Genomic DNA, 24,517 nt, shown 5'->3' on the forward strand with positions numbered 1-24,517 from the left:
GATAAAACTTTTCCTCATTTCATTAGGAAAAAAATTCCCTATGGAAGTGACTCTTTGGTTCTGAAGGCTGCAAAAAAACAACCCTCCTTTTGAGATTTTTAGATAACCAAATTGTGATGAGCAGAGATGCAGAGATGAATGACACCTGCTTATTCAGGAATTTTCCTGAATCTTAAACCTGCAGAAATATTTGCACAATGCAAGCAGGATTTAGCAGCTTCTAAAAAGTACATTAAAAACCCACCAGGTTAAAACAACCAAACAAGAAAATGAAAGTTTTTAGGAACATACTGCATTTATTTGGTCCCACAATTCCTAACTTTGTAACAAACTCCCAGAGTTTCACTCCTTAAAGTGCTTCAAACTCCATTTATATTATTATTATTATTACTTTTAACATCAATGTACATTTCTGTATAAGCAACAATCCAAAGAGATTTATATTTTTATAAAGTTCTTTATATTAATGGATCAAATTTGCTCTCAAAGTGGCCAACACCAAGGAAAATTTCCAAAATTAAGACACTGGAGCTGCTCAAGTCTCTGCTGTTGTGGGTGAGAGCAGAATTTGGCCCAGTAGGGCATATGCAATTATATTTTTTGCACACATCTCAGAAGGCACAACGGATTACCTCGGAAATCAATAACATTTAAAAGGGAATTTGTCAAAGCAAATACTTTTCGTTTGCTTTGGCACAGTCCACATCCAGAGGATGCATTTGCTCACCGGCTGGTCAGAACAAGCAGCCTGATGCTGTTCAGCAAAGGGGAATCCACGCAGTTCTTCCACAGACACAGCCTGATGTGTGCACAATGACTGTAACAGCAGAGTTACTTCCCTGGGCACCCGTGCAAATTCACTACACCATGAACCTCTGAAACTCTCCTGGTGGAGATATGTTTGTCATTGATGGTAATATTCCAAAGACAGCCAAAAAATGGGCCTTCTACTGGAGCCCACGGGGTGTCCAAATTTGCTACAAAAAACAAGGTGGAAAGACTAACTTAGTAAGAATTAAAGAACATTAATTATGGCAAGGCTTTCAAAAGAGGAGAAATGATATAGGACTACATGAATGGGTTGGACCTTACTTAGACAGGGAAACATGAAAAAATAAGAAGCAATATTACCTGGAATTTTGCCGAAGTAGAGTGGCTGATACACACGTCTAAGAGGAGAGGGTTGAAGTTCAGTAGTATAGTTACTCTGTGTGCCCACCTCTAGCTGCACTGTGTTCTCCTTCTGAGACACTGCAAAGAAACAGGTAAATGAGAACTCTTTCTCAACCCTATTGAAGAATCAGCTAGATATGAAACTATTTTTAAATAGCATCTTTCGTGAGATTTAAGGCACAGAAAAAAACAGATTTTTAATTCAGAGCCAGACTGACAAACCCAGGTCATCTGGGGCTTAACAGAGCCTACCAAAACAATCTTATATAAAGATTTTTTAATATAAAAATTATGTAAAAATTAAAGAATTAACACAAGACACATCTCTAAAGAGTATTCTCTAATTCTAATTCTCTAAGACAATACTCTAAAGAGTATTCTCAGACTAAACAGAAGTGAAATGATTAATAAAAATTTGGAGCTGCAGTGCTCTGTGCCCACCATCCCTTCAGAGCTTCAGAAGAAATGGTATGTACAGTGTACCTGCAATGGTATGCCACTGTCCATCAGTCAGAGGCTTCCTAGGTGTGACTGATGCCTGGAATTCTCCAGCACCACTATTTCCAGCAGCAATGACCTGTAAAGAAGTTACCTGTTAAACTACTGTGACAAAGAACAGAAGCAACAGGGGAAGGTCAGAATTCCCCCTGCTGAATGAGGCAATACAGCTGGAATGGAAATAGCCTGTACCCACCTTTCCTCCCTTCATGTAAATAGTCAAATAGTTGTCTTGCTTGCTTCCAGCATGGAGGAGTACACCTGTTGAACTCTTTGGTCGAATGGTAAATACAATCCTGAAATCTAATCCCATCAGCAAATTACCTGTGGAGAATTAAACAGTGGGGAGAGGAAAGATCATAGGAAGAGATAATTGGAAAACCACATATAAACAAGTAACCCATACACCTACATGCTTCAGACATAATTCCAGATACCATAATCTCTACAAATCTTACCAATGGTGATATATCCCCCTTCATTAAAGAAGTAAATCCCTGTGTCCATGGGAACATCCAGACACGGAAGTACGCCATTTTTTTGTTGAGGTGCACTCATGACTTTTCCATTCACCCTAAAATTCCTCAGGCAACCCTTGAAACTCTTCATAGGTATATTCTGAAAGCATAGTCCAAAACATGAATACTGAAGCATTATGTTTTTTTTCTTAGTAATAATACTAAACATTGGTTCTTTCAGACTGTTGGACTATAGAAAGACAACTGGAACTAAAGGCACCTAACACCCATCTTTGATACAATGAAAAGGTATTCCAAAATTCTAAAAAAGTGCAGGAAGAGTTTTGAACATGACTTCTTCTCATAAAATGTATACTTCCCAATGATGTGTGAAAAAGACAATGCAAGAGGAATTGTGAAATCCCAAGCAGGCCTTCCCTTCCTGTTTATTTAAATGTGATTTTATTAAATACCCTGGATCATTAACTGTCTCCTTTTTAAAACAGAAACCACATGTATTTCATATTAAAATCCAGTTCTACATCCATAATTTCTTAATGAGAATGATTCTTTTGCTTCTCTACTGATTATTGCTTAGTCCACTGAGGTCAATGTTCTGAAGAAAGATAATATTATAGTATTTCTGGAATTAAAAATGACTTTGGTCTTCTCTATTTTTAAGGAATAAAAATGAAAAGAGTACATGGTTGTCATCAGTGCCTCAGCAACATATTGAAAATACGGGTGCAGGTGAAGGCTGTGTGAACAGGTGAGGAAAAAGATCTGCAATGAACCACTGCAAACACCAGTCACAGATGGTGCTCACGCGATCCTTGGAAATCTCCCCCCAAGCTTTTCAGCATGGAAATCTCATGTATTAAAGACTTTCCCATATAATTAGTGCAGCATGGGGAGTGTGTGTGGTGGCTTTGTCAATTATTTACCTGTTTCTTCAGTGGTGGCAGCCCTCCCACATAGACTGGTGGCTTAAAGCTGATAGCAGAATTTGTAGCCAATTTTCTGTGCTGGGCCCTTAGACCATCAACGACAAGGCGGGCATTCTTCCCATCTGTGCTGAAGACCACCTTTCCAGGAGGCAAACATAACAGAATAAAAAACCCAAATGCCAATGAAAGCCACTGCAGATTTTCTCAGTGTTTAAATTAAACACCATGCTGTTGAAATCTTTAAACTGAAAAATAACATCCTAATAACCATCAGCCTCAATAAGGTCTCTCAGAGACCTGTCAACCACATGAACTTTCAGGCATAGGAATTAATTTCAGATGACCAAAACTGAGTTTCTACTCTCTTAAAAAAGCAATAGGCTGTGCTTGCTGAATGCTAGTTATGCTATCATTGTGTTTCCATACTACTTACAGTGTGCCATTGCCCATCATTGTATTTATTACTGGTTTTGACTTTGATTTGTTTTTCTGCAGAGCCAAGTGAAAAGACAAAATGTCCTTTTGAAATGTGGAGAGCCATGTAAGAGTCCTCAGAACTTTCCTCCATGAAAACTATTAATCCTCTTGATGATCGAGTCCGTACATCTACAGAAAAATGTAACCTGTAGTGGAAAGTAAGCATATTCTAGTATAAGTCTATTTTGTAAGTTCTTGTATCTTTTCTGTTCTCCAATGAAACTCAGTTTGTGAAAAGCAGAACAGCATTTGGGTGGAATCATGGCATTATACACTGCATTTCTGAATGTGAATGAGCTTGACATATTCAGGCTTAGGAACTGGCATTAACATGCAACGTAATTGTTTACCACATCCCATTCAATCTACTCAATTTAGGTAAACATTTGCACAGGAAAAAAAAGAAACCTGACCTTGTAGAATCACCTTTTGTTATGGCCCAAGACATAAACAAGAAGAAAATCCTTACACTCAGCACCCAAAGAGTTAAGCAGCTTTGACAATTCAAGTACTAGGAGGAGAACAGAGAACATTTTTCTTACCTGTCTGTAGGTAACAACGGAGAAAACATGTACGATATGAAACTGTTGGGGATGCTTCCAAGGAGATACGCTTCACTGCTGTCACGTAACGGGGCTGCTACAGTGTGGTTTTCCACCTTAGCAGCTTTCAGATAATCAAGGTATTTTTCATTCTGGGTGTGTAAGAAAGCATTGCAACATTTACTATATGTGCACATAAATAGAAACATTGTAATCAACACATTTAAGAGCTCTCACCCAAGGCAGTCAACAACAACCTTCCCTAAAGGACGGAAAAGCTGTTGTCATTCTAGAGAGGTATGGGTCTAGCATGAAACTCCAACACAGTGAGAACTGGCTTCAGATGTAAGATGGAAGGAAAGAACATCTGAATCTCAGTTCTAGAAATGATGTCTGTGCAGACAAAGCCTGGGCATCAATATGGAGCAAAGATGACAGTAACAATAAGCATACCTTGAGCATCTTAAGCCTGAGAGGATTTTTAAATTCCTGCAGCATCATTGGTTCAAGGTTTTTGTATTCCTGGCAAGCTCCGAGGGACACACCAGTCTTGCCAGTATTAGCAACAAGATTTTGAACCTCGGGGAGCTGACCTGCCCTGTAGTGATGAAAGCAGTAAGTGCTGTGACTCAGCATTCCTTTTCTTTAGTGTAATCAATAACAAACATATTGGAAAACTGTTCTGCACAAAATATATTTCCCAGTGACATGATAGTAAAGTACCAATTTTTTATTTTTCAGTGAAAAATGTACATTCAATGCTGGAAATCATATTTTACCTGCTTCTGTTCATTTCTTTTTGGCTATACTAAAACTCCGATGTTATGTCGTAATCTTTCCTAAGCAAAGTAATTTTGGCTATTTATTTAGCTAAAAAGCTATTTAGAAAACACAAACATATATGGCCCTTGAAAAAAGAGAAAAAAATTGCAGCAGCCTTGATTAAGATTTCTGAATCAGACTACAAAACTTTGATTGGTAATTATACATAACTAGTTTCAAATCAAGAAAATGTAACATCAGGCTTTGCTTCACTGTCTCCTTAAATAAGATGCTCTAATGAGTTTTGTCAAGGGACAAAGCCCATCAAAACTCCATACGTAGCTCTAGCATTATAACCAAATTATCAAAAAGACTGCCAAAGCCAATTTACCCTGTGTATAAAGAATAATGTTAAGTAATACTATAATTTTTTAAGTTGTACAAAGCATCTCTAATCAGTAAATTACAAAAAACTTTACAAGAAAGCTACAAAGCTCTTTGTTTTCTATGAGAAAGTGGTATGGTTTTCTATGAGAAGTGGTAGATTTTGAGTAGAACCTGAACTTCTTTAATACTGGTCATTATCCATTCACTTAATCAAACCAGTCACAGTATTAATTCTTCATCTATTTTGGCGCAAAAAATTTCCGAATTTGTTTTCTGATGGGAAGTTTAATACATAGGTTACTTCTTATGCCTTTCCCTGGTCTTAAAAAAATTGAGAGCCAGACACAGTTAAGGGATAAGGGGTTTTTGCCTCAGTATTTAATAAGAATCCTCATGGTGCACCACTTTCCCAAGGTGGGATGAGCTGCAGTGCACACACAAGATCGCCTATACAGTTTATAGACCTTACAAATTAGCATATCTAATAAGGATGCCCCAATGGGAAGCTTGGATGAATGGTGTGATATTCCCCCATCTGAGGAATTCTCCCCTGGAAGGGCAGAATCCTTGTTTACAGGGTATCTTCTAGGAGAGGACCTTGGTTTCTATAGATAAGCATATAGAGAGCATAAGGCTTTACAGCCCCCTACTATGAAGCCTCTAGGATGTTTGGTCTCCTGGATTAACAGAATACTAGGGCTATGCCAAGTTATCAGACTCAAGGAATTACAAGTATGGATGCTAGGAGTACTGAGGATGCATAGAAGGTATATAAAAGAAAAGGCAAAAAATCATCTTGGCATCACTTCATTGCCTTGTACTGCTTTAAATGAAGACATAATTTGAGCAGCCTGGTCTAGTGGAAGGTCTCCCTGCCCACTGCAGAGAGCTAAAACTAGAGGATCTTTAAAGCTGCCTTCCAGCCCATCCCATTCTGTGTTTGTACAACAATCAAATAAAAATACACAATTTTTTGAAAAGTCTACACATGTATAATACTCATCAAAACTTAGATAACACAAAGCCCCACTGGGATGTAGCTTATGACTCATGGAATGCTTGTCTTCTAGAAACATAGTTATGCATATTTCTTCTCCTAAATTTTGCCTGTAAGGTGTCTCTAATCATCAGTTAAACGTGAAAAAAAGAGACAGCCCAAATCAGGCAGATAATTTCCACATACATGGTCTCAGTTGTTTAATTGTTTTGGTTCTGTCAGTAGCTTTGCTCCTTTGACTACCTGGTTCCCTGGGGAGCTATAACAATGCAATCTAGCAAATCTTTTTGGATACCTTGTTGGAACTTACCAAATTCACTCTGCAGTGTTGATTTTTTTGCTAACAGACTACTAAACAGGTATGAATGTTCAGAATAAATTTCCTTTACATCTGAACAGCAGATTTAATTATAACTGGATCCCATGTATAATATACCCGAATGAAAGAATATTTGAGGGCAGTGAAGTTCATGAGGGCAAGCTTCATGAAAGCATTCATGAAGGCTTCACACATGTAGAAGAAAAGCATTTTAGCAAAATGTAATTTTAATATAATTGAAGAAGGAGAACAGGCCAAAATGCATGAAACATAATTCTTTCTAGGCCAAATACCTTTTAATAAAGATGTTTGAAATGCAACCTTCAAAATTATCTCCACCAAGTTTTATAGGTCTGCTTGATTCCTGTGAGTTTGATGAACTGGGAGAGTCAACTGCTTTTGACTCATCATCAACCATCAGATGTACTCTGAAAAAAAGTGAATGAAAATAAGCGTCGTATATAAAGAAATAGTTAGGAAACTAAATTATATAGATATATATAAAAGAACCATTTGCCAGATGTGCTTCCTTGTTACATTGTGATTATGTTAGAGCTTCATTAGCTTACTTCTGGGACTTTTTCAGTATGTGCTTATTGACTGCTGAGAAATTGCTCTGCTTTTCCATATTAGATAATGAGCAAGAGTTGAAGTTCATACTTCAGTCTTACAGTGAAATCCTGGTGCAATTGAAATCCATGAAAAACCTCTCATTGTCAGCTATGGGAAGGATTTAATTCTTTGTGTCAAACTGAAGCAGACAGTATTAAGTTATAATCACCCAAAGTTACAGCCAACCATTCAAAACTTTCCACTTCAACTAACACTTTGGTAATTTCATGCATTCCACAGCAATCAATATGATTTAGTACCTTTTCAGTAAATTGTCTCTACTAATTTCTAATATCTGCATAACAGATCATTCTTGAAAAAACAGACACAGCATTTGCTTCTTCCCTGGACCTTTAACCACCTGTGTTATAGGGACACACATGAAGGTTATGGGAAGGGGAAGAGCTCCAAAGACTCCAAAGCTCCAGCTAGACAAGCAGTCAAAACTCACACAACTTATAAAAGACGTGCATAGTAGGGTACAGCTGAAACATCATAGGTACCAGTATGCATATTCATAGAACACGAATTCTATGCATTTCTCTATGAAGAGAAAAGTATCTTTTCCCCTTCATTATTTAGGTATTCTTTGCTAGAAGAGAATATTTTAAGCTATCTATCCAAATAATTAGTACCACAAAATTTCGATTTCCTTTCTCCAACCACAATATATAAGAACTAGATGAAGAACTGTACTCACCTGTTGTCTGCTTTTATTACTGTCACATAATGCATTGACCCATCTTCATATTTCTTTTCCAGTTTAATTTCCTTATCTCGTATCTTTGCAGTTACAGAGCCAGGACTCAGAAAGATGGAAAGAACATCAGGCTACAGAAGAACCCCACAAAATGATCAGGTAAATAAATGAAAGAGCCTTTAGTTCTTGCTACTGCCATTAGTAAGTTCTTAGTGGGCACCAGTAGGCAACAAATTTTCTTACACTAGATCTGCATTTCTCCGTCATCTAGTACCAGATGTGTAAAAAGTTCTGCATGATGAGCATAGCTTCCATTTCAAAATACCTCTGCATTCTGAATAGCAAACATTTACTTAAAACACTTGTTTATTTTTACAAAAAGCAGAGGACTCAGTTCTCCACTTCTCAAATGCCTGGTGTGCACTCACTTAGCTTCTCCAGCCAGCCAGAATGGGGTTCTATTTAAACTTCCCTGATTTCTGAGGGATCATAGCCAGAACTAATCCCTTTCCTCTGCCTATTTGGACATGGTAACATTTCTGTGTGGGAAGAGTGCCATTTATCCTTGAGAAAATTTCCAGCCAATTAAGCAACAGTTTTCCTACTGGGATGGTGTGTGAGCTACTCTGCAGAAGTTCAAAGCTCAGTTACTCATCAGACTTCTTGCTGGCCATGTGAAGAAACTGCCGGACTGCATTCCTCTGGCCTATGACTTGCAAGATGCCACACTCAAAGAAGGCATTTCTTAACTTAAAATACAGGAACCTACATGAGACTTATGACACAAACTTAAATTACTGATTCAGAGATAAAACCCATCACATATGCTAAGTTGAATGTGTTTCATACCCTTAAATTGTAATTTAAGAGTGTTCCGGTTGAAGCTGTGGTCTGAAAGCCAAAGCCAACTTGGAAATCCTTGGGAAATGGGAAGTCTGCTGCACTCAGACTCAGTGTTCCGTCCTTGGAGAAAGCTGCAGATCTCACAAGCTGAAAGAGAGAAAATAATGATTTCAGTAATTTTCCTTTTAATCAGAAGGAATGACAATATGAGACAACAGCTGCCCCACTCAACATAATTGTGATCAGCTCCAGTCAAAACTAAGCATGAGGCAAACCTCAAAACCATTATTTCAGTACAGAACAGACTGTCAGAGTTGGCTTCACCAGCATTAATTATGGTCTGAGAAACTCTAAAAAGAAAGAGGAGGCTTGCTGAGAGTAATGAGCTGTTCATCTCTAGCTACTGTGGCTTTGAAAGTTTTCACATTTGGGGACACAAAACTGAGTAGCTGGAGGAATAGTTCATAAATATGAAGCTGTGCGGATGAGCTACATAACTGAAACTGTGAGTCATGGGACACCTTTTAGTACATGAGAAGTTTTACAGATACAGAGAATGAAGATTAGATCCTCTGCAAAGATAGCCTGTGAAGAAACTGCTCTGTGAAAGGTTTAGATGCCACAAGTAAAAGAAATTAAGTGCAAACTTTCAGTGCAATGCTGTAATAAAAAGGGCAAATGAGATCATGCACCATGCAAGCAGCAGTAAATAGAAGCAGAAATTTTCATCTCTCCATGCAGCACTAGTTAAGTCAGCACTGAAATGTCATGCTGTCCCATGTTAAAAAGAACATGGCAAAACTCAAGGATGCACAGAAAAAAATTACAAATCAGATGAATGGAGTCTTAGATTACTTTGATGGAAGTAGTCTGTTAAGATAATTTTAGAAAAAAGGCTGAGAGGTCATTTAATTAGGAAGCATAAACACCTTGGCAAGAGAGAAGATACAGAGTAGTATTAAGTATTCCAGCCTAATCAATAACAGCAACTGGAAGCCAACAAACTTACATGGTAAATGTGAATACTTAATTGTAAACAGTATTAAATTAGAGGATGGACTATGTGCTGTAACAAGCTATCACAATAGGGCTGGTGTCTCTTTTATTTCCACCCCTTCAAACCCAATCCAGGCTCTTTTACTGCTATCACATGTTTTTGCTATCACATAATTTTTGACTTCAGCAAAACATAGTGGTCCAGGATTTATAGACAAACCAGAATCTGTGAACTCCAGCAGAAGTTTTTGAGGAAATTTACTAGTTACCTTCCAGTCATCTAGACATTTCTTGCTGACACCAAAAGTCTTATCAAAAACAACAGATGCAGTGCTTGGATTTTTCACATTCTTCATGCAGCCCCGGAATGGAGGTGTGGATATATTAAAGCTGGTTTCAGGGAGGGGAAGGAAAAAGAGTTCAGTAGCCTGGCATTTCAAAGCACACACTGCTGTAGTAACATATAAATGCTGACAATATAAGAAATAGAAAAGGAGAATGAGAGCAATCTCTCTTGTGTACACATACTCATGCTGATCAAACCCAATCTTTAGCATGAGCTCCAACAAAAATCTCACCATTAGCCAAAAATCATGGATTATGATAATGTATTATACACTTGGTTTTTTTTATGTTTTACATTAAATAGTCAATACAGAGCATGAAAGAAATTGTGTAAAGAAAGAGTTTTGATGGAGTTTCCCTACAAAGTCTATATATTACCGTCATTTTATAGTTACTCACCGTTCCCGTAGCAAAGATGGAACTCCACCTAGGTAGTACTCGGTGAAATTGAAGACGTGTATGTTGGCTCTAATATCAGGACTGACATACACAACTTTCTTTCTTCGGTCAAGCACCAAATTAATCTGAAATACACAAATAATGAGAACAACTTCACTTGTCAGAAACAAAAATAATTCACCTGATTAAAAGTACCCTCACAGAGCAGGACACGATGATGTTTTTTTTCCCCCTCCTCTTGTTTACTTGTGACTTAAATCAAGGATAACTGCAGTGGTTCAAAGGTACTTTGCAAACTTTGGACATTTAGTCGAAGCAAGGAAAATGTTCAACTATCCAAATACAAGGTGAGGTGTTATTTTCAGCTGAAAGACTGCCCTAAGAACAGACCTCACCTAAGATTCAGATATTGTCTTGTCTTTGCAGCTGAAAATTCAGAAACTGCTGCCTGATACAAAAACTAAGTCAGTCAGGCTGAAGGTTACTTGATGCAGTAGAGCATAAAGATTCCTTACAGCAGACCCTGCAGCTTACACTATTTGGCTGGAAATGTATTAAGGGAAAAAGGGAGAACTAACCAACAAGGAAATCAAAGTTTTTTAACAATGCCTTTATGATTTCACTCTGGTAGTGCTACAAAAGAGCTGGACTGAAGCTAAGGAGACGAGAAACAACAAAGACTGCATAAGAGTAATCTCTATAAAGATCAGCCCACCCTGAAGAAATAAACCCTTAGGTGGTGGAAACATGTGAAATGAAGGCAAATAATTGCAATGTACACAGCTATCTTTATATAAAGCACTGCTCTGACAAAATTCTTTCCTTTGGTGGTTTCACTGTTAAAACTGAACTATTCACATTAAAGCAGGACAAGAGAAAGATTAATTTTCACATCACCAAACTAGTCCCCAGTGACTTGATTTCCTCACACAAAACTCCACAACTAAACTTTACAACAGGACAGCTTCAGTTAATATGTATTTTTACGAATAATGATCCCTTGATTCTTTAAAATTACATACTTGTTGGTATGTTCCATCATTTACAGTTTCTTTGGCTTCTATTTCTTTTGGAGGTTCAGAGTTAAGTTTGTATCTAAAAACTGTATGACCATTTTTAATGAGCACACTGATGAACTGATCCTGCAATAAAAAAAAACAAAAACACAAAACAAAACACCAACAAAATTAAACTGCCACAATTTCAGATATATATTTCACTGTCATATGAATAATTTTAATGAAGCTATCTAGTTGCTTTAAGAAAGCTTTTCAGGGAAAGGATAACACGAGGCCTAAAAATTATACTAATCCATCATAATTACTTTAAACTGCTATAAACAGATCTGGTATCAGCTCCAGGTATTCTCCAAATCTCTAAAGGACTTTGTGTCATTTCAAATGTCTACTGACTTTTTACAGCACTGAAAAATTATCTAAAATATGTCCCAGTGACTGCAAATATGCCTACAAGATTACTAGCTAAGTGGCAGCATTATGGTTTTGAGCATCTTTATATAGGTGTAAGTCATCATATCACTTCTTATATTCTTTCTTACTCTGTTTCCACACGTATCTAGATTTGGGAAGAGTGGACTTCCAGTTTTAGAGGATTTTAATATTCCAACGTTGGTCTGATTCCAATTACATTCCTCCTTTCCTGCCCCCAGTTCTGCATTCTCTTCATGGCCTAATGAAGGAGCTTCTTGGAATGTTTTTTTACTCAGCCTTGACAAAGTGAGTATTTGACAACCATTGTATAATCATTGAATATCTCAAGCTGGAAGGGACCCATAAGTCCAACTCACTGTTTCTTGCACAACTACCTAAGACTAAACCATATGGCATTAAACATACTGCAGAATCTACTCGTTTTCCACATAGATGAAAACAACACTTTTAAGACATTTCCTTACAGTTATTACTATATCTAACATGTTCCTTAATAAGCAAGATTTTTAAGATGTTCTTCCACTACAAAACAAAGAGAAGAGGAGTATTCCACACATTACCCCATTTGCTGCAAAAAACACAATGCCTTCATCTGCAGTTGTCTCAATTGTCTGCTCGTACCGTACTCGTTCGGCACTTCTTTCTCTTGCTGTGACACTGGCATAACCAGTGCCCTCAAAATAGCTTTGATCAGTCTCCTCTTTATACCTGTAATAATTCAATGTCACAGGTGTGAACATAGGACATATTCTACTATGTGGACTTACTCCATTATAATTTTTAAAAAGCTTAAGTTAAAGCATTTGGTATGGGGCCAAATTCTGATTTAACCCAAGGACAGAGAAAACCTTCCACTGGTTTCTACCAGATTCCCAAATGGTCTTTAGGGAGGAAATCATCAATGACTGACTTTTTTGAACCTAATGTAATATTTACTTTCTAAAGTAGATGAACACATTAGTCTACAAATTGTGTCTGAATTTTACAACACTTAAATTTAAACAGACTGAGATGGCCAAAGACATGAATCACATCACAACCAAGGATTTTCTCTAAGAAATGTAATAACGACCAAGTTAGAAAAAACCACCAATTTAGCTACAGTGGTTATACTTCTGGATTTGAACAGACAAGAATTCTACATATAATAATAACAAAAAAAATCACAGAATTGTGAAACACTCCTGTGTTCATATCAGACCTTCTGCAGGGTTGCACTTCAGTGGTGTTGAGATTAAAAGTCCTCTTGAAGTTGTAAAGGCTGATAACATGCTCATTTAGGCTGTTTAATTCAATGCAGCCTTCATAACGAGGATAGTTGAGATTTCGTGGAGGCTGCAAAACAGTGTCATTAAAACCATTTTATCAACATTAGCTAACAAATTTTTACATTGCTATCTAACTGCTAAGACTTACTGCAAATCTTAAGACACACAATATGACATTCCAAATATGTAAAAAAATATACTACGTGCTTGTATATAATATCCAAACCGTCTGATACAACTCTAGGTGTACTGCAGCACAATTTGAAGTGGAGCCACATGGATTTGGAATTTAGCAGAGCTAGACAGGTTTAATGCTTTCAAGTGAACTATCATCATGCTCCCCTCTTTGAATCTAGAATGCTACAGGTCAGGCAGATTTTGTAGGAAGAAGAATCTCCTTGCATGTAATCTGTTCCTACTGACATAGACAAACTTTTACACATGCTTTTGAAAGACTGCTAGTTCCAATCTTTACTTGTAAGAACAATGGTATGATTAACACAAAATCTCTTTAAAACACTAAGAAACTCTGTACCCTAAAATCTGGTGGGTATCCTCCAACATAAAAGACAACACTGCTGGGATCAAGATTGAGGAGCATGTCACTGTCTCCGCTGCTTGTACTCCTAGGGCTTTCATAATCTGGAGAAATTGATGTTGCTGCTTTGATGTACTTCAGCTTTGCATATTGGTAAATCCTAAAAAAAAATGGACAGGCAGAATACGACATCACAGTAATAAAAGATGTTTTTAACAGTTTTTCAAGAAGATTGGTGTACCCTGTGGGTCTTATACCTTTCAAATGTAATTTGATCCATAACAGATTCCTCAGTGTTGCTTTGAGTCACCAATGACTGCACTCTCACTTCCCCATCACCACCTCCCAGGTTATAGACACAAGTAAGGTAACCATCTTTCACAGCCATACCAATGTAGTCCTTGGAAGCCTAAAAATAGCAAAGCAAATAATAATTAATAAATGATTAATTGTAATGAAGGTACAATACAGCAGCACCTCCTCAGAGACATCATCATGCTGTGCATGAGTCATAAGAAATCCGCCCACTTAATGATGAGAATTAAGTTTATCAGTTCTGGGAAGAAAAAATTGTAATCCTATATGTTGCACTGATTCAATGCATATAGTTATAAATTAACTGAGAAGTCATGTATGGCTTTTTATTTCTGTAACAACAGTATCTAAAATATTTTTCTCATTTGCAACATCTCCCAGCTAAAGCTATGAAAACATGACACCTAAAGAATTAGACTCAACATCTGTGACATAAATAAGATGTTCAGAAGAACAATCAGTGAAGGACAATGGTTCCTACTGAGCTGACTGGGAGCAGTCATTTTCCCCCAAAAACCACATTTTATTTATTTGAGATACTGTATTCAGAAGCAACCATTAAAATTCTTCCAATAGATGTCCTGGCTAGTTATTCAGAGGATAAAAAGATGAAATCCAGTGTAGAACAAGTACCTCTAAACACCTTTCTGTGCAGGCACAAAGATCACTACAGATACAGCTGCTGTCAAATAACAAGACTAGAAACCACATGCAGGAATTTTTAAAATGTTTGATGATAATTGAGCAAACCTGAATGCACAAGCAGGCCTGCATTATTCTGCATATTCAGAAGACAAAAAAATTAAGAGCTGAGGGGATGAATTTTAAAACTGAAATGATCACTTTTATTTTAAACCAACAGAGAAACTCAGTGACATATTGTGAAAAGAGTCAAAGCTCTGAGGTAGGAGCTGGGCTATGTTTGTGCTGACTGGTGCAGAAACTGACAGGTCTGATAAGAATGTGTGATGGTATCCATGATGGAGAAGTAACCTCCAAAGGAGCAAAAGAGCAAAGCATCAAAGGACAAGGCTCAGCCACTTGTTAGTTACTTCGCCAGGGAAGGAATGAACAAAACACTTCTTCCACCACTTAAAGGCCATTTTAAAGAAATAGGCCAACAGTAGCTACAAACTTCAGTCAGAACAGATCACTTCCCATCCTTTCTCAAAACATGATGTCTGCTCTAAAAATCAGATTAAATATCAAAATATACCTACATCTTTATTACCCAGGTACAGGACAAATCTATTTGCCCTCTGGCGAGTGTCTGATGTTTGCCGAGGTCTTTGGATAAATAAGGAAAGTGAAGTATAGCCCTTTAGATCTTCAAGGTTGCTTGGAGGTCGAACCTCTACACCAGAGCTGCCATTGAACCTCATAGGAATAGCAACCTGTTAAGAAAACGGAAGTCCAGCGTGTTACAATTAACTATTGCTAGAACTCGTGTTTCACTAGTGTGTTTAATTACAAAGTAACCCATTACACATCTTAGTCATGTTTCAGCCATTAATTACCACAGATTAGAACTCATGGATCCTACCAAACAAAATAATTAGGAAACAGACTGGATAATGCAGTAGAGTCTGCATTATCAACTCTTAACACAGCACTTTTTTGTGCCAGACATCAATTAATCAACCCTTACTGTTACCTTCAATAAACGGACAGGGAAGGATGTGCCCTGCAGCTCTGAAGACCAAGTCCATGAATTATTTAGATGTCTACAAACACATCCTGGTGCTTCACTCAGCTGGACTTGACTGTCTGTTGGGAATTACAATGCACCTCTGATATTATAAAGACACATCCTAACACAGCTAAATACACCATGATCACTGATTCCTCTTATTCACTGTAACTCTAGGCTATTTGTGATGATCTCAGGGAAGCTTCTTAGTGCCTGAGATCCACTATAGCTTCAGTAACTACAGCAGTTGCTTAAATGAGAAAGGGCAGTTTAATAAGGTTCCAGTAGCCAATTTCTAAGATCTTGGAGCAGCTGGAGTAACAAGAGCACAGGGCTGCACAACTTGCAGCTGCGTACGTGTATTTGGCAGTGTCAGCTTTCAATTAACCACGCATGGGTGGAGAGCCCTGACTCTAAGCAGCAGAGCCAACTCTGTCCCAGCTACCAAAGCCACCCCATTGTACTTGGAAGGCAAGAGGCTGCTGTAAAGATCAGTATTACAGAGATGTCTGGGGAAATAAAAACTAATGGGAGAAAGATGCAGCAGGATGCTACTGCCTCCTGGCATTTTTATGTAGGAATTATTATGCTTTCCATCACTACAGTTACTTCAGTTGCTGGGTAGTGCTGTTCAATTAAATTTATATCTGGTCTTTCGTACACATTTAAATAGAATGATTTAGAAACAGGAGCAAAAGTACTGTTGTGTATCCAAACCACTGAGGTCAAGCATGATTGTAATGCTCAGGACAGACCTTATTTGCAGCATCTCTTGCCTGCTGAATCAGCTCTCTTATGCGATCTATGTTCTCGGAGATGTTGCTTATTGGCATCAGCTGCTGGTTGATACTCTTGATCTTGCTGAACAGATCTGGAAGTTGGTTTGTCAAATTTTTTACTGCAATGAAAGAAAGCAAATCATTGATATTAAAAAGGAGGAGGAAAAATATGGTATCACTACACAATTACTGGAAAAGCAGTGGACACAGTAATGACAACATTTTTGACTGGTCCTACAATATTAGGAAACTCTCACTAAAAGGAGCAGTTTATACAGAGGTTATTGTACTCCTGAAATTTGTGGCCAAAGGTATTTGCAGAAGCAGTCAGAATCAGCACTACCGAAAATGTTTTAGGTAAAGGTCCAGAAAAAAGTATTAAATAGAACAGGTTCTCTGACATTATTACCCAGTAGCTGTGGATGCTAGGGGAGAATGAGGATGAAGGACAGCAGATAGGACTCAGGCTTATAGCATCTCCTACTGCCTCTATCAGAGTGTAAATAATGGAGTAGACAGACTGCTGGCCTGACTGAGTAGGGCATGAGTTATATTCTTGTGTCAAGGTTGCTAATCAGCACCATTTAGTAGGGAGTCTTACAGTATCTGGCTAGGTTTATTTAAGAGGAAAGAAAATATTACGAGAATTTCAACTTTCCTTATAACAGGAAACAGTTTCTCATCTTCTGTGACTGCAAAAAGCCAAAACCAAAACAAAAAAACCACTCTAAAAATATTTTCAGACTTTAACCCTATGATGCAGAAGGCAAATAAAATTAAATCCACACCTTTTGTTTTCCTAAATATGACTTATAAACCAGTTTTGTAATTGCAGGGATGACTTAAAACCATGCAATACCATACAGGACTCTCTCTTGCATTTGTATTATTTTAAATGTTTTCCTCTTATTTGACTTTATCAGACAAAGCTGCTGAAAACGTAAAATGAAGTTGTTTGGGAATGTGATTGTCCCTTATTTTGTATTCAGCACAGGCTCTATGCAATCCTTTTCACTTAATTTCAGCTAACAGACACGTAGCCTAATTGTCTAGGGCCCTTCTCTAGCCAATGTAGTAGAAAAGTCACATAATCACAGAGTAGCTGAGTTTGGAAGGAAGCTCTGGAGGTCACAATGTCCAACCCCTGTGTTCAAGCAGGGCCACCTATGTCCACTGCCCTGAACTGTGTCTAGGCAGGCTTCTGAATATTCCCAAGGATGGAAACTACAAAACCTCCCTGGACAACTCATGCCAGTACTCAGTCACCCTCACAGTAAAATAACTGTTTTGTCATGTTCAGAGGTAATCTCCTCTGCTTCAACCTTTTGTCCCAAGGGCACATTGCTGGCTCATCTTCAACTTCGCACCCACCAAGATCCCCAGATCCTTTTCTACAGTTTTTTCCAGCTTGGCCATCTGCTCAGCCTATACTGGTACGTGGGTTTATTTCTCTTCAGGTGTAGGACTTCTCCTTGTTGGACTTCATGAGGTTCCTGGCAGTTTATTTCCACAGCCTGTTGAGGTTTGTCTGGATGTCAGCACAACCCTCTGATGTATTCCAGTTTAGTGTCAGGAGCAGACATGCTGAGGCACCCTCTGCCTGATCATCCAGATCATTAATAAGGATGTTGAAGAAGATCATACCCAGTATTGACCCCTGAGATTCCCCCATTAGTCACTGGTTTCTAAATCTTCAGCAACCAATCATGGCACTAGCTTTTAATACACACCACAGAATGGCCTGCGCCACTTTCTGAAGTGCCTGTCCCTTTCTACTGGCCATAAAAGAAGTTCAGAATACTAGCTTAGGGTAGGTGCCTAACTTTTGAATGATTAAAGCTTCTGCTGCAAAACTGGCCATGTTCACCCTACAGTGATTTGGCAGGTCCCACACAACACCTGCAATACCTGAATTGTTTGCCTCCATCAATGCTTTATTGAAGCTGGCACTCTGTGTGCTTCCATAGTTACTCTTGATTCTTTCCACTTCTGCTTCAATTGGGGCCAGTTCACCCAACACACTGTTGGTGACAGAGTTGGCATTTTCTGCCATGTTCCTTGCACTGGTTATGATACTGTCAATGTCACCTGAAACAAACAGAAATGAACACAGAGATTCTTATAGTAACAGATGAAAGGGGCAGGCCAGACGTGTTTGCTAAGTAACAAACCTCTGTTTATCCCATTGAGATTGTTTTGAGCAGTGACAAGATCAATTTGCAGTGCATTCGTCTTTCCATCAGCGATATCAAGCCTTTGCTTTAGGTCATCGAGGTTTGGACCAAGAGCTGCAAAACAGTGAAAGCCCCATGAGAATTTTAAGGAAAAATATAATTCTTCTGTTGGACAGATGGTGTTGCAGAACTTGTCTACATTCTTACACAGCTCATGCTGCCACTGAGCATTGAGCCCACTGCAAAACAGGTACAAGGCAAAGGATTTGCTGGACAGGAGGACTGCAAAGGTGTATAGCATAGCAGAAGGAGGAAATCTATTTTCTTGCCTTTTTGCCATGGGAAATAACCATCACAAAAAATCCCACTGTAATGGAACTATCTTTTTTTTTGTTGAACAAGTACTGAAGAGCCTGACTGAGATGTGAAAATTTGTGGTTCAAAGAAAGCTTCTCACGGTGTGTCAACATTTCTAGTACTACCTTCTTTCTTAGTACCTTGCAATGTCCTTTTAGTCTCCTGTGCTTGATCCATGAGTGTACTGCTCTCAGTTTTTAACCTTGCAGCTTTTCCTGATAGGTCTTCTCTCTTCACAGTCTGATAATAGAAGCATGGTACTGTAAGATCACTTGATAATTACATTAAAACTTAAAGAGAAAAAGAGAAAGCCTAATCCATTTAAAGACCCCCCAACTCTACAAGGGCAGACATCTCATCTGAAGAACATCATCTTTAGCAACAATTACCAAGGTTAATTTAAGCACACTACAACCTTGGTCTTTAGCAAGCTTCAGATGGATTATAGGGCATTAGGAGGAAATTACTAGCATACAGCTGTTGGATGTTATGTCTCCGCTGAAGAGCTTCTGGGTTATTAGTAGTGCAGAGTAAAAGAGAATACCTGAAATCACCTGCAGTGATTATCAGGCTTGCCTTGTAAAATCTCTTGATTTTGCACTGAAAGCAGTCTGACTGGGCACTCCAATCAGAAAGGCAGCAATTTGCCTGGTTAGTGCTGAGCCAAGACTAATTAATCAATGTACAGAACAGCAACTCATATAAAAGGCTGCAGCAAAATGAAGCATGCCAAGACTCACAGGTGCTTGATTTTGGGGCCTCGGAGATAGTTAAAGAAAATAAAACTCCAGTTGTAACAAGTTTACCATCATTCAGCCAATAACTGATACTTACGGATAAAGCTGAGTCAGCTGCTTTCACAGCTTGGTTGGCTGCCTCCTCTGCTGCTTTGATGGCACTAATAATATTGTCATAGGCAGTAGAAGCTTCCACAGCACAGCCCACCAACTCATCCTTCCTGGCACTGTTCTTTATTCTGTGGGAAACAGGGAAAAATGCAGCCTTCTGCCAAGGCTGTGAGACAGATTCCGAACAGATCTGAACTCTATTTTCTAAGTAACGCCAATACAGAAAATGCTTTTCAATTAAATCTGTAAATTCATTCTACAAAAATATAAAATTTGGAGATAGACCAACATGGAAAGACTCTTTAGAAGACAGGATAAGTTCAGGTGTGTGGAAAAGCACAGCTGTGAGACTCCACAGCAGCCTTCAAATTACTAAGACAGCGAGAATTCACCAAAGCATATGGTCAATAATAAGGCACCTCAATCACAGCCCTCCAAATACAATTCAGTTAAGAGGAATTCAGAGAACTGTAGATGTGAGATCATTGAGCAACTAACTACAAGACCTTTTGTGTTCTCCCCAAGAACCAGCACAGCAGCTCTGGAATCAGAAACAACAGACAAAATCTCTTCTACCCACTCCCTGTGAACTATACAACTGTGTAGTATTAGCTGCCTTGAATTTGTGAGAACAGTGCCTTTTTAAGTGAAAAAAATCACACTGAAAACTTAGGGAAAAAAAAAAAGTGTTTTTTTTACCCAAGAATTTTCTAGCCACGTTAGGTATTTGGAATTTAACTTTCTGAGACTTTCTAGTTGGTGCAATGACAAAATATGAAAAATTTGCACAGGGAAAAATAAATCTGGATTTCACTCTTTTTTTCATTCTGTTCTGATGTATCACAGAAGACCTCCAAAACCCCTCTCATAACTTCAATGTAAAGTACAAATAATGGAGAGAGAAACACTTGATTCCTATCAAGTTTATAATATTTTTGCCTTCCTAGAAGATTCTTTGAAAGATGAGAAAACTAGAGGAGGTCTTTTCCTCCATAGTGTTTAGCAGGCATGTATGAAGACTGCCAAGATGGCATTTATTCCAATTATTTGCCTCACTTCTTTAATATCATAAAAGCATCCCTGAGTACGAGTACCTGAAATAACTCTACAAAAAATATGCTAAACATCTTCCCACTCCGTACATGAGGATTTTCCCTTGCTAGTAAGATGTTAATGAAGATGTTAATGAAGTGTTAGTACAGTAGTATAAAATAGTATTATGTGAATTCACACTCCTGGGGGGAAAAAAATCAGGGAAAATACAGGAAGACCTGTTTTTTGGAGTAAAAGAAAATTTCCATACATCATGAAGAAGCAGAAAGAGACCAACTTAATTTCTCTCTAGCTTTGCAAAAGGTTATAAAAGCAAGTGAAATTATAGACCATTACAACCACAGATGTTCTATACAAAAATTACTCATTTACAGGAATGGCAACATACTCTTCCAGTTGTTTTGCCAAATCTTGCAAAGATTTGGCGTGTTCCTCGGCCCTCACCACCAGTGGTTCTTTGCTTGCTGATGAGAGATTTGCCACTTTTTCATTCATATCCTTCCTCGCTCCATCCAGCTGAGCAGCCAGGCTTTCATATTCCTATAGTTTTAAAAAGATCTGATTTTATTTGTATTTGTACATGTTTCATTTTGTCCATGTCTGCTTCAGTGTTATACACATCTTGCACCTGAGGAGACCAAAGGGATAAACATTCCCTTCCAACTTACTCTGCAGGTTACTGGAAACAACTAGCAGTCATCACATTATGCGTCCAGACCCATTACATAAAAGCTGAGTCAGAGCAAAGACCCTTCTAGCCTAGTATCTTGCCTCTCTAACAGTGGCTAAAAGCAATTAACCAAAAAGAAATACAAGAATAGCACAATTGGTACTGCTCACAGATGTTCTCCCAAATCCTGATTATCTACAGCTCGGTGTCTTCCTCAGACACATCAGAACCCTCAACAAGGTTACAGAAACCTGTGCAGGCAGGCAGACTCCTTTTGCGTCCAGGATGGGCTGTGAGACTCGTTCTTGACTGGCTCAATAACAGATAACCCTCATCTCCAACAGGATATTGGGGGTTTTAGCCCTCCCTTAAGGTGGTAAACTTTACCTCTTTGCTCTCTTGCAACAATCCAAGTGCACTCTTAGCTTGTGTCAGGGAAGATCGGGCCGAGCTCAGAATACTCAAGACACCATTCTGTTGCACGTTTGTGTTTACAATCCGTTTCTGAGGAAAAATGAGAAGTTGAACAACATGTGATTGAGTTAAGAAAAGTGTCAGGAAAAGCCATATGAAACCAAAATTTAAAAAATGAAACAGAACAAAACAACAAACCCAAACCTAATCTAGCTGGCAGAAGTATTTACCAAAGGTACAGTCACTTTTTTTTTTCTTAAATATGGACATGAGTGTGCTAAACCAGTGATACATTCCAGCAAGATCACAATTAAGAAAATGTGTCCTGCAGTACATACTTATTCCTTGTACTGTTTTACCAGCACTAAAATTTAAACACTATTCAGTAATAACAGCTGTTCCTTGTCCTGATGAGACCTCAGAAGCTGTTTTGTAGAACATTAATCCCAAATAATTTAACAGTATTGCAAACATTTTCGCTCCCATCTTTCATGGCTGTTACAGCTAAATACTTTGAAGAACTTACTAAAGTACTAAGAAAAGTACATCAGCATCAGGAATTTGGTCTAGAAAAGGAAACAAAAGCACTAGTAGCAGCTGGAAAGAAGTGCTGGGAAGAAACTCTCCTTCCCTGCTCTCATCAGGGCTATGTCCTAGTCGCACTGTTCTGGTCACACAAAGAGGCCAAAAGCAGCAGTACACTACATTTATACCTGTCCATACACACATTAGAATATGGAAAGAAACCCTGAAGAAAGTCTAAAGAATTAGCACTGCTTTGTGAGGTCAAAAGCAGCAACCAAAAGCACTTCTTATCTTCTGAGGTTTAATTTTTTTCTCCTGAAACCAAACATTACCTTAATGTCTTCTAACAGAACTGTGTTGTTTCTGTTTAAGCCTTCAGCCTGCTTGATTTGTCCCATTGCATCATTCAGAGCTTCACGGAGGTCAGTGATTTTGGATTCATATTCATTCAGTGCATCCCTCACAACTTTAATAAGCCCACGATTTTCTTGGTGGTACTTTTGTAGTTCATTCTTAACACGTGCCAGTACTGCAGTATCAGGACCAGAAAGAAATGTTTTATTCAGAGAAGAAGGGAACAAACAAACTTCATTAAAAAGGGCTTGACATTTAGGTTTATAAAGCTGTACTTGTGTGAAATGAGCATCTACTGCAATGCTAATTTCAGTGCTACTACAGCAAAGATACTATTCAGCATCTTGAGGGATCAAATCTGCTCACTAGTTTGTTGCTGCAGACACAGTGCACACATAAATGTTCTCTTAATTAAGTAAGGATGAGGCTGATCTGAAAACACAAATTTTCTTTTTTATATGGAAATAACATCATTTCATCAACAATTTCATCTACAATGTGCTAGTCTACATCTACAATCCACAACTGTGCTAGTTATCAAAGGAGAGATATGAGCACATTTAATTTCAAAGAATATAGGAACACAAAAGATGTCAATCACGCTCTCAAGCATGCTCATTTCACTGCCCACAAAATAAGATACAGAAGGGTCACTCAGAGGTAGGTATCAGTGTTCAAGGTTGATGGAAATTAACTCCATATGGGCTCACTCAAATGTCACTCATATGGGCTTTCACATTTTTCCACTATACCCTTGGTTAGGAGATAAGGCTGCAACTTTTCTCAATGTCTCCAGGGTCTGGAATCAAGTTTCTGAATGTCCCAGTCAAACACTTGCAGAGAACATGACAGAGAATACAGCTAGAGCAACTAGAACTCCTGAACTTCCTCATCCTTGTATGACCTAGCCCTTGGACTACTCTAGAAGCTTCTGAAAACATGTTGTTAAATTAAACATGCAATTCCTCTAAAATAACTCTGTGTACCATTGCCTATCTCTTACAATACACAGAAGCATTGCATAGGTGTATTAGGATTGGCTACATCTTTATTTTACTGAGATTGATCTAGTTGTAAAAGAAGGATCTACTAGGTTTCTTCCCCAACTCAACCCATTTTCTCCCATACCACACTAAAAATGCCTTTAAATCCCCTACGGAACAACCACTTTCCTGTTGACTAACAACAGCTACAAATCTCAGGGATACACTGCAAAAGGCTGCTACCTCTACTCCAACCCAATCAATAATTCTTCAGACTTAAGACTGATCTTTCTAGAAAGTCAGAAGCTGAGAGAACAAGCACTTACACTGCTGAGCTTCTCTTCGCTCCTTCTCTGCCTCAGCTTGAAGTTGGCCAAAGTTGCGGTTCCGCATCTCTGTCATCATGCGCTGAGCTTCAGCCAGTTCTTCAGAGGCATCTCCCAGGGGCAGGTTGTTACCCTCTGCATTTGTACCTGCTATCTGTTCCAAGAGTGCTGGAAAAAACCACCGCCAAAGTCAAAACCAGGACGTGCTTAAGCCTATTTAAAATGCTCAAATGACGGGGATGACATATTTTCTGAGATGGATCTGCTTCATTAATGAATTCATGCCTTGTTTTTTCCTTAATGAAGCACATCCATTC

At 38.3% G+C, this 24,517-nt stretch overlaps 1 protein-coding gene across 3 annotated transcripts in view; it reads right to left on the reverse strand.

The window, feature by feature from the left end:
* Positions 1 to 276: 276 nt before the first annotated feature.
* Positions 277 to 24,517, reverse strand: part of LAMA3 (laminin subunit alpha 3) — a 107,796-nt gene continuing 83,555 nt past the window's right edge. For 2 of the 3 annotated variants that reach the window (XM_086890261.1, XM_086890254.1), the window contains exons 49-77: positions 24,201 to 24,368; positions 22,870 to 23,066; positions 21,986 to 22,102; positions 21,317 to 21,468; positions 19,862 to 20,003; positions 19,168 to 19,267; positions 18,668 to 18,784; positions 18,405 to 18,584; positions 16,473 to 16,615; positions 15,248 to 15,421; positions 13,970 to 14,121; positions 13,710 to 13,872; positions 13,108 to 13,241; positions 12,467 to 12,614; positions 11,478 to 11,597; positions 10,456 to 10,580; positions 9,981 to 10,101; positions 8,722 to 8,862; positions 7,873 to 8,003; positions 6,854 to 6,988; positions 4,549 to 4,693; positions 4,096 to 4,247; positions 3,510 to 3,699; positions 3,074 to 3,214; positions 2,130 to 2,289; positions 1,868 to 1,995; positions 1,657 to 1,750; positions 1,132 to 1,251; positions 277 to 977 (exon numbers count right to left, since the gene is read on the reverse strand). In XM_086890261.1, the coding sequence (XP_086746387.1) occupies positions 832 to 977; positions 1,132 to 1,251; positions 1,657 to 1,750; positions 1,868 to 1,995; positions 2,130 to 2,289; positions 3,074 to 3,214; positions 3,510 to 3,699; positions 4,096 to 4,247; positions 4,549 to 4,693; positions 6,854 to 6,988; positions 7,873 to 8,003; positions 8,722 to 8,862; positions 9,981 to 10,101; positions 10,456 to 10,580; positions 11,478 to 11,597; positions 12,467 to 12,614; positions 13,108 to 13,241; positions 13,710 to 13,872; positions 13,970 to 14,121; positions 15,248 to 15,421; positions 16,473 to 16,615; positions 18,405 to 18,584; positions 18,668 to 18,784; positions 19,168 to 19,267; positions 19,862 to 20,003; positions 21,317 to 21,468; positions 21,986 to 22,102; positions 22,870 to 23,066; positions 24,201 to 24,368 (4,136 nt within the window). In that variant the 3' untranslated portion in view covers positions 277 to 831. The remainder of the gene's footprint in view (positions 978 to 1,131; positions 1,252 to 1,656; positions 1,751 to 1,867; positions 1,996 to 2,129; positions 2,290 to 3,073; positions 3,215 to 3,509; positions 3,700 to 4,095; positions 4,248 to 4,548; positions 4,694 to 6,853; positions 6,989 to 7,872; positions 8,004 to 8,721; positions 8,863 to 9,980; positions 10,102 to 10,455; positions 10,581 to 11,477; positions 11,598 to 12,466; positions 12,615 to 13,107; positions 13,242 to 13,709; positions 13,873 to 13,969; positions 14,122 to 15,247; positions 15,422 to 16,472; positions 16,616 to 18,404; positions 18,585 to 18,667; positions 18,785 to 19,167; positions 19,268 to 19,861; positions 20,004 to 21,316; positions 21,469 to 21,985; positions 22,103 to 22,869; positions 23,067 to 24,200; positions 24,369 to 24,517) is intronic. The other variant, XR_015287154.1, reaches the window with a different exon arrangement.

This window comes from Cyanistes caeruleus, chromosome 1 (genome assembly GCF_971803275.1).
Source record: "Cyanistes caeruleus chromosome 1, bCyaCae1.hap1.1, whole genome shotgun sequence".
Taxonomy (NCBI): Eukaryota; Metazoa; Chordata; class Aves; order Passeriformes; family Paridae; genus Cyanistes; species Cyanistes caeruleus.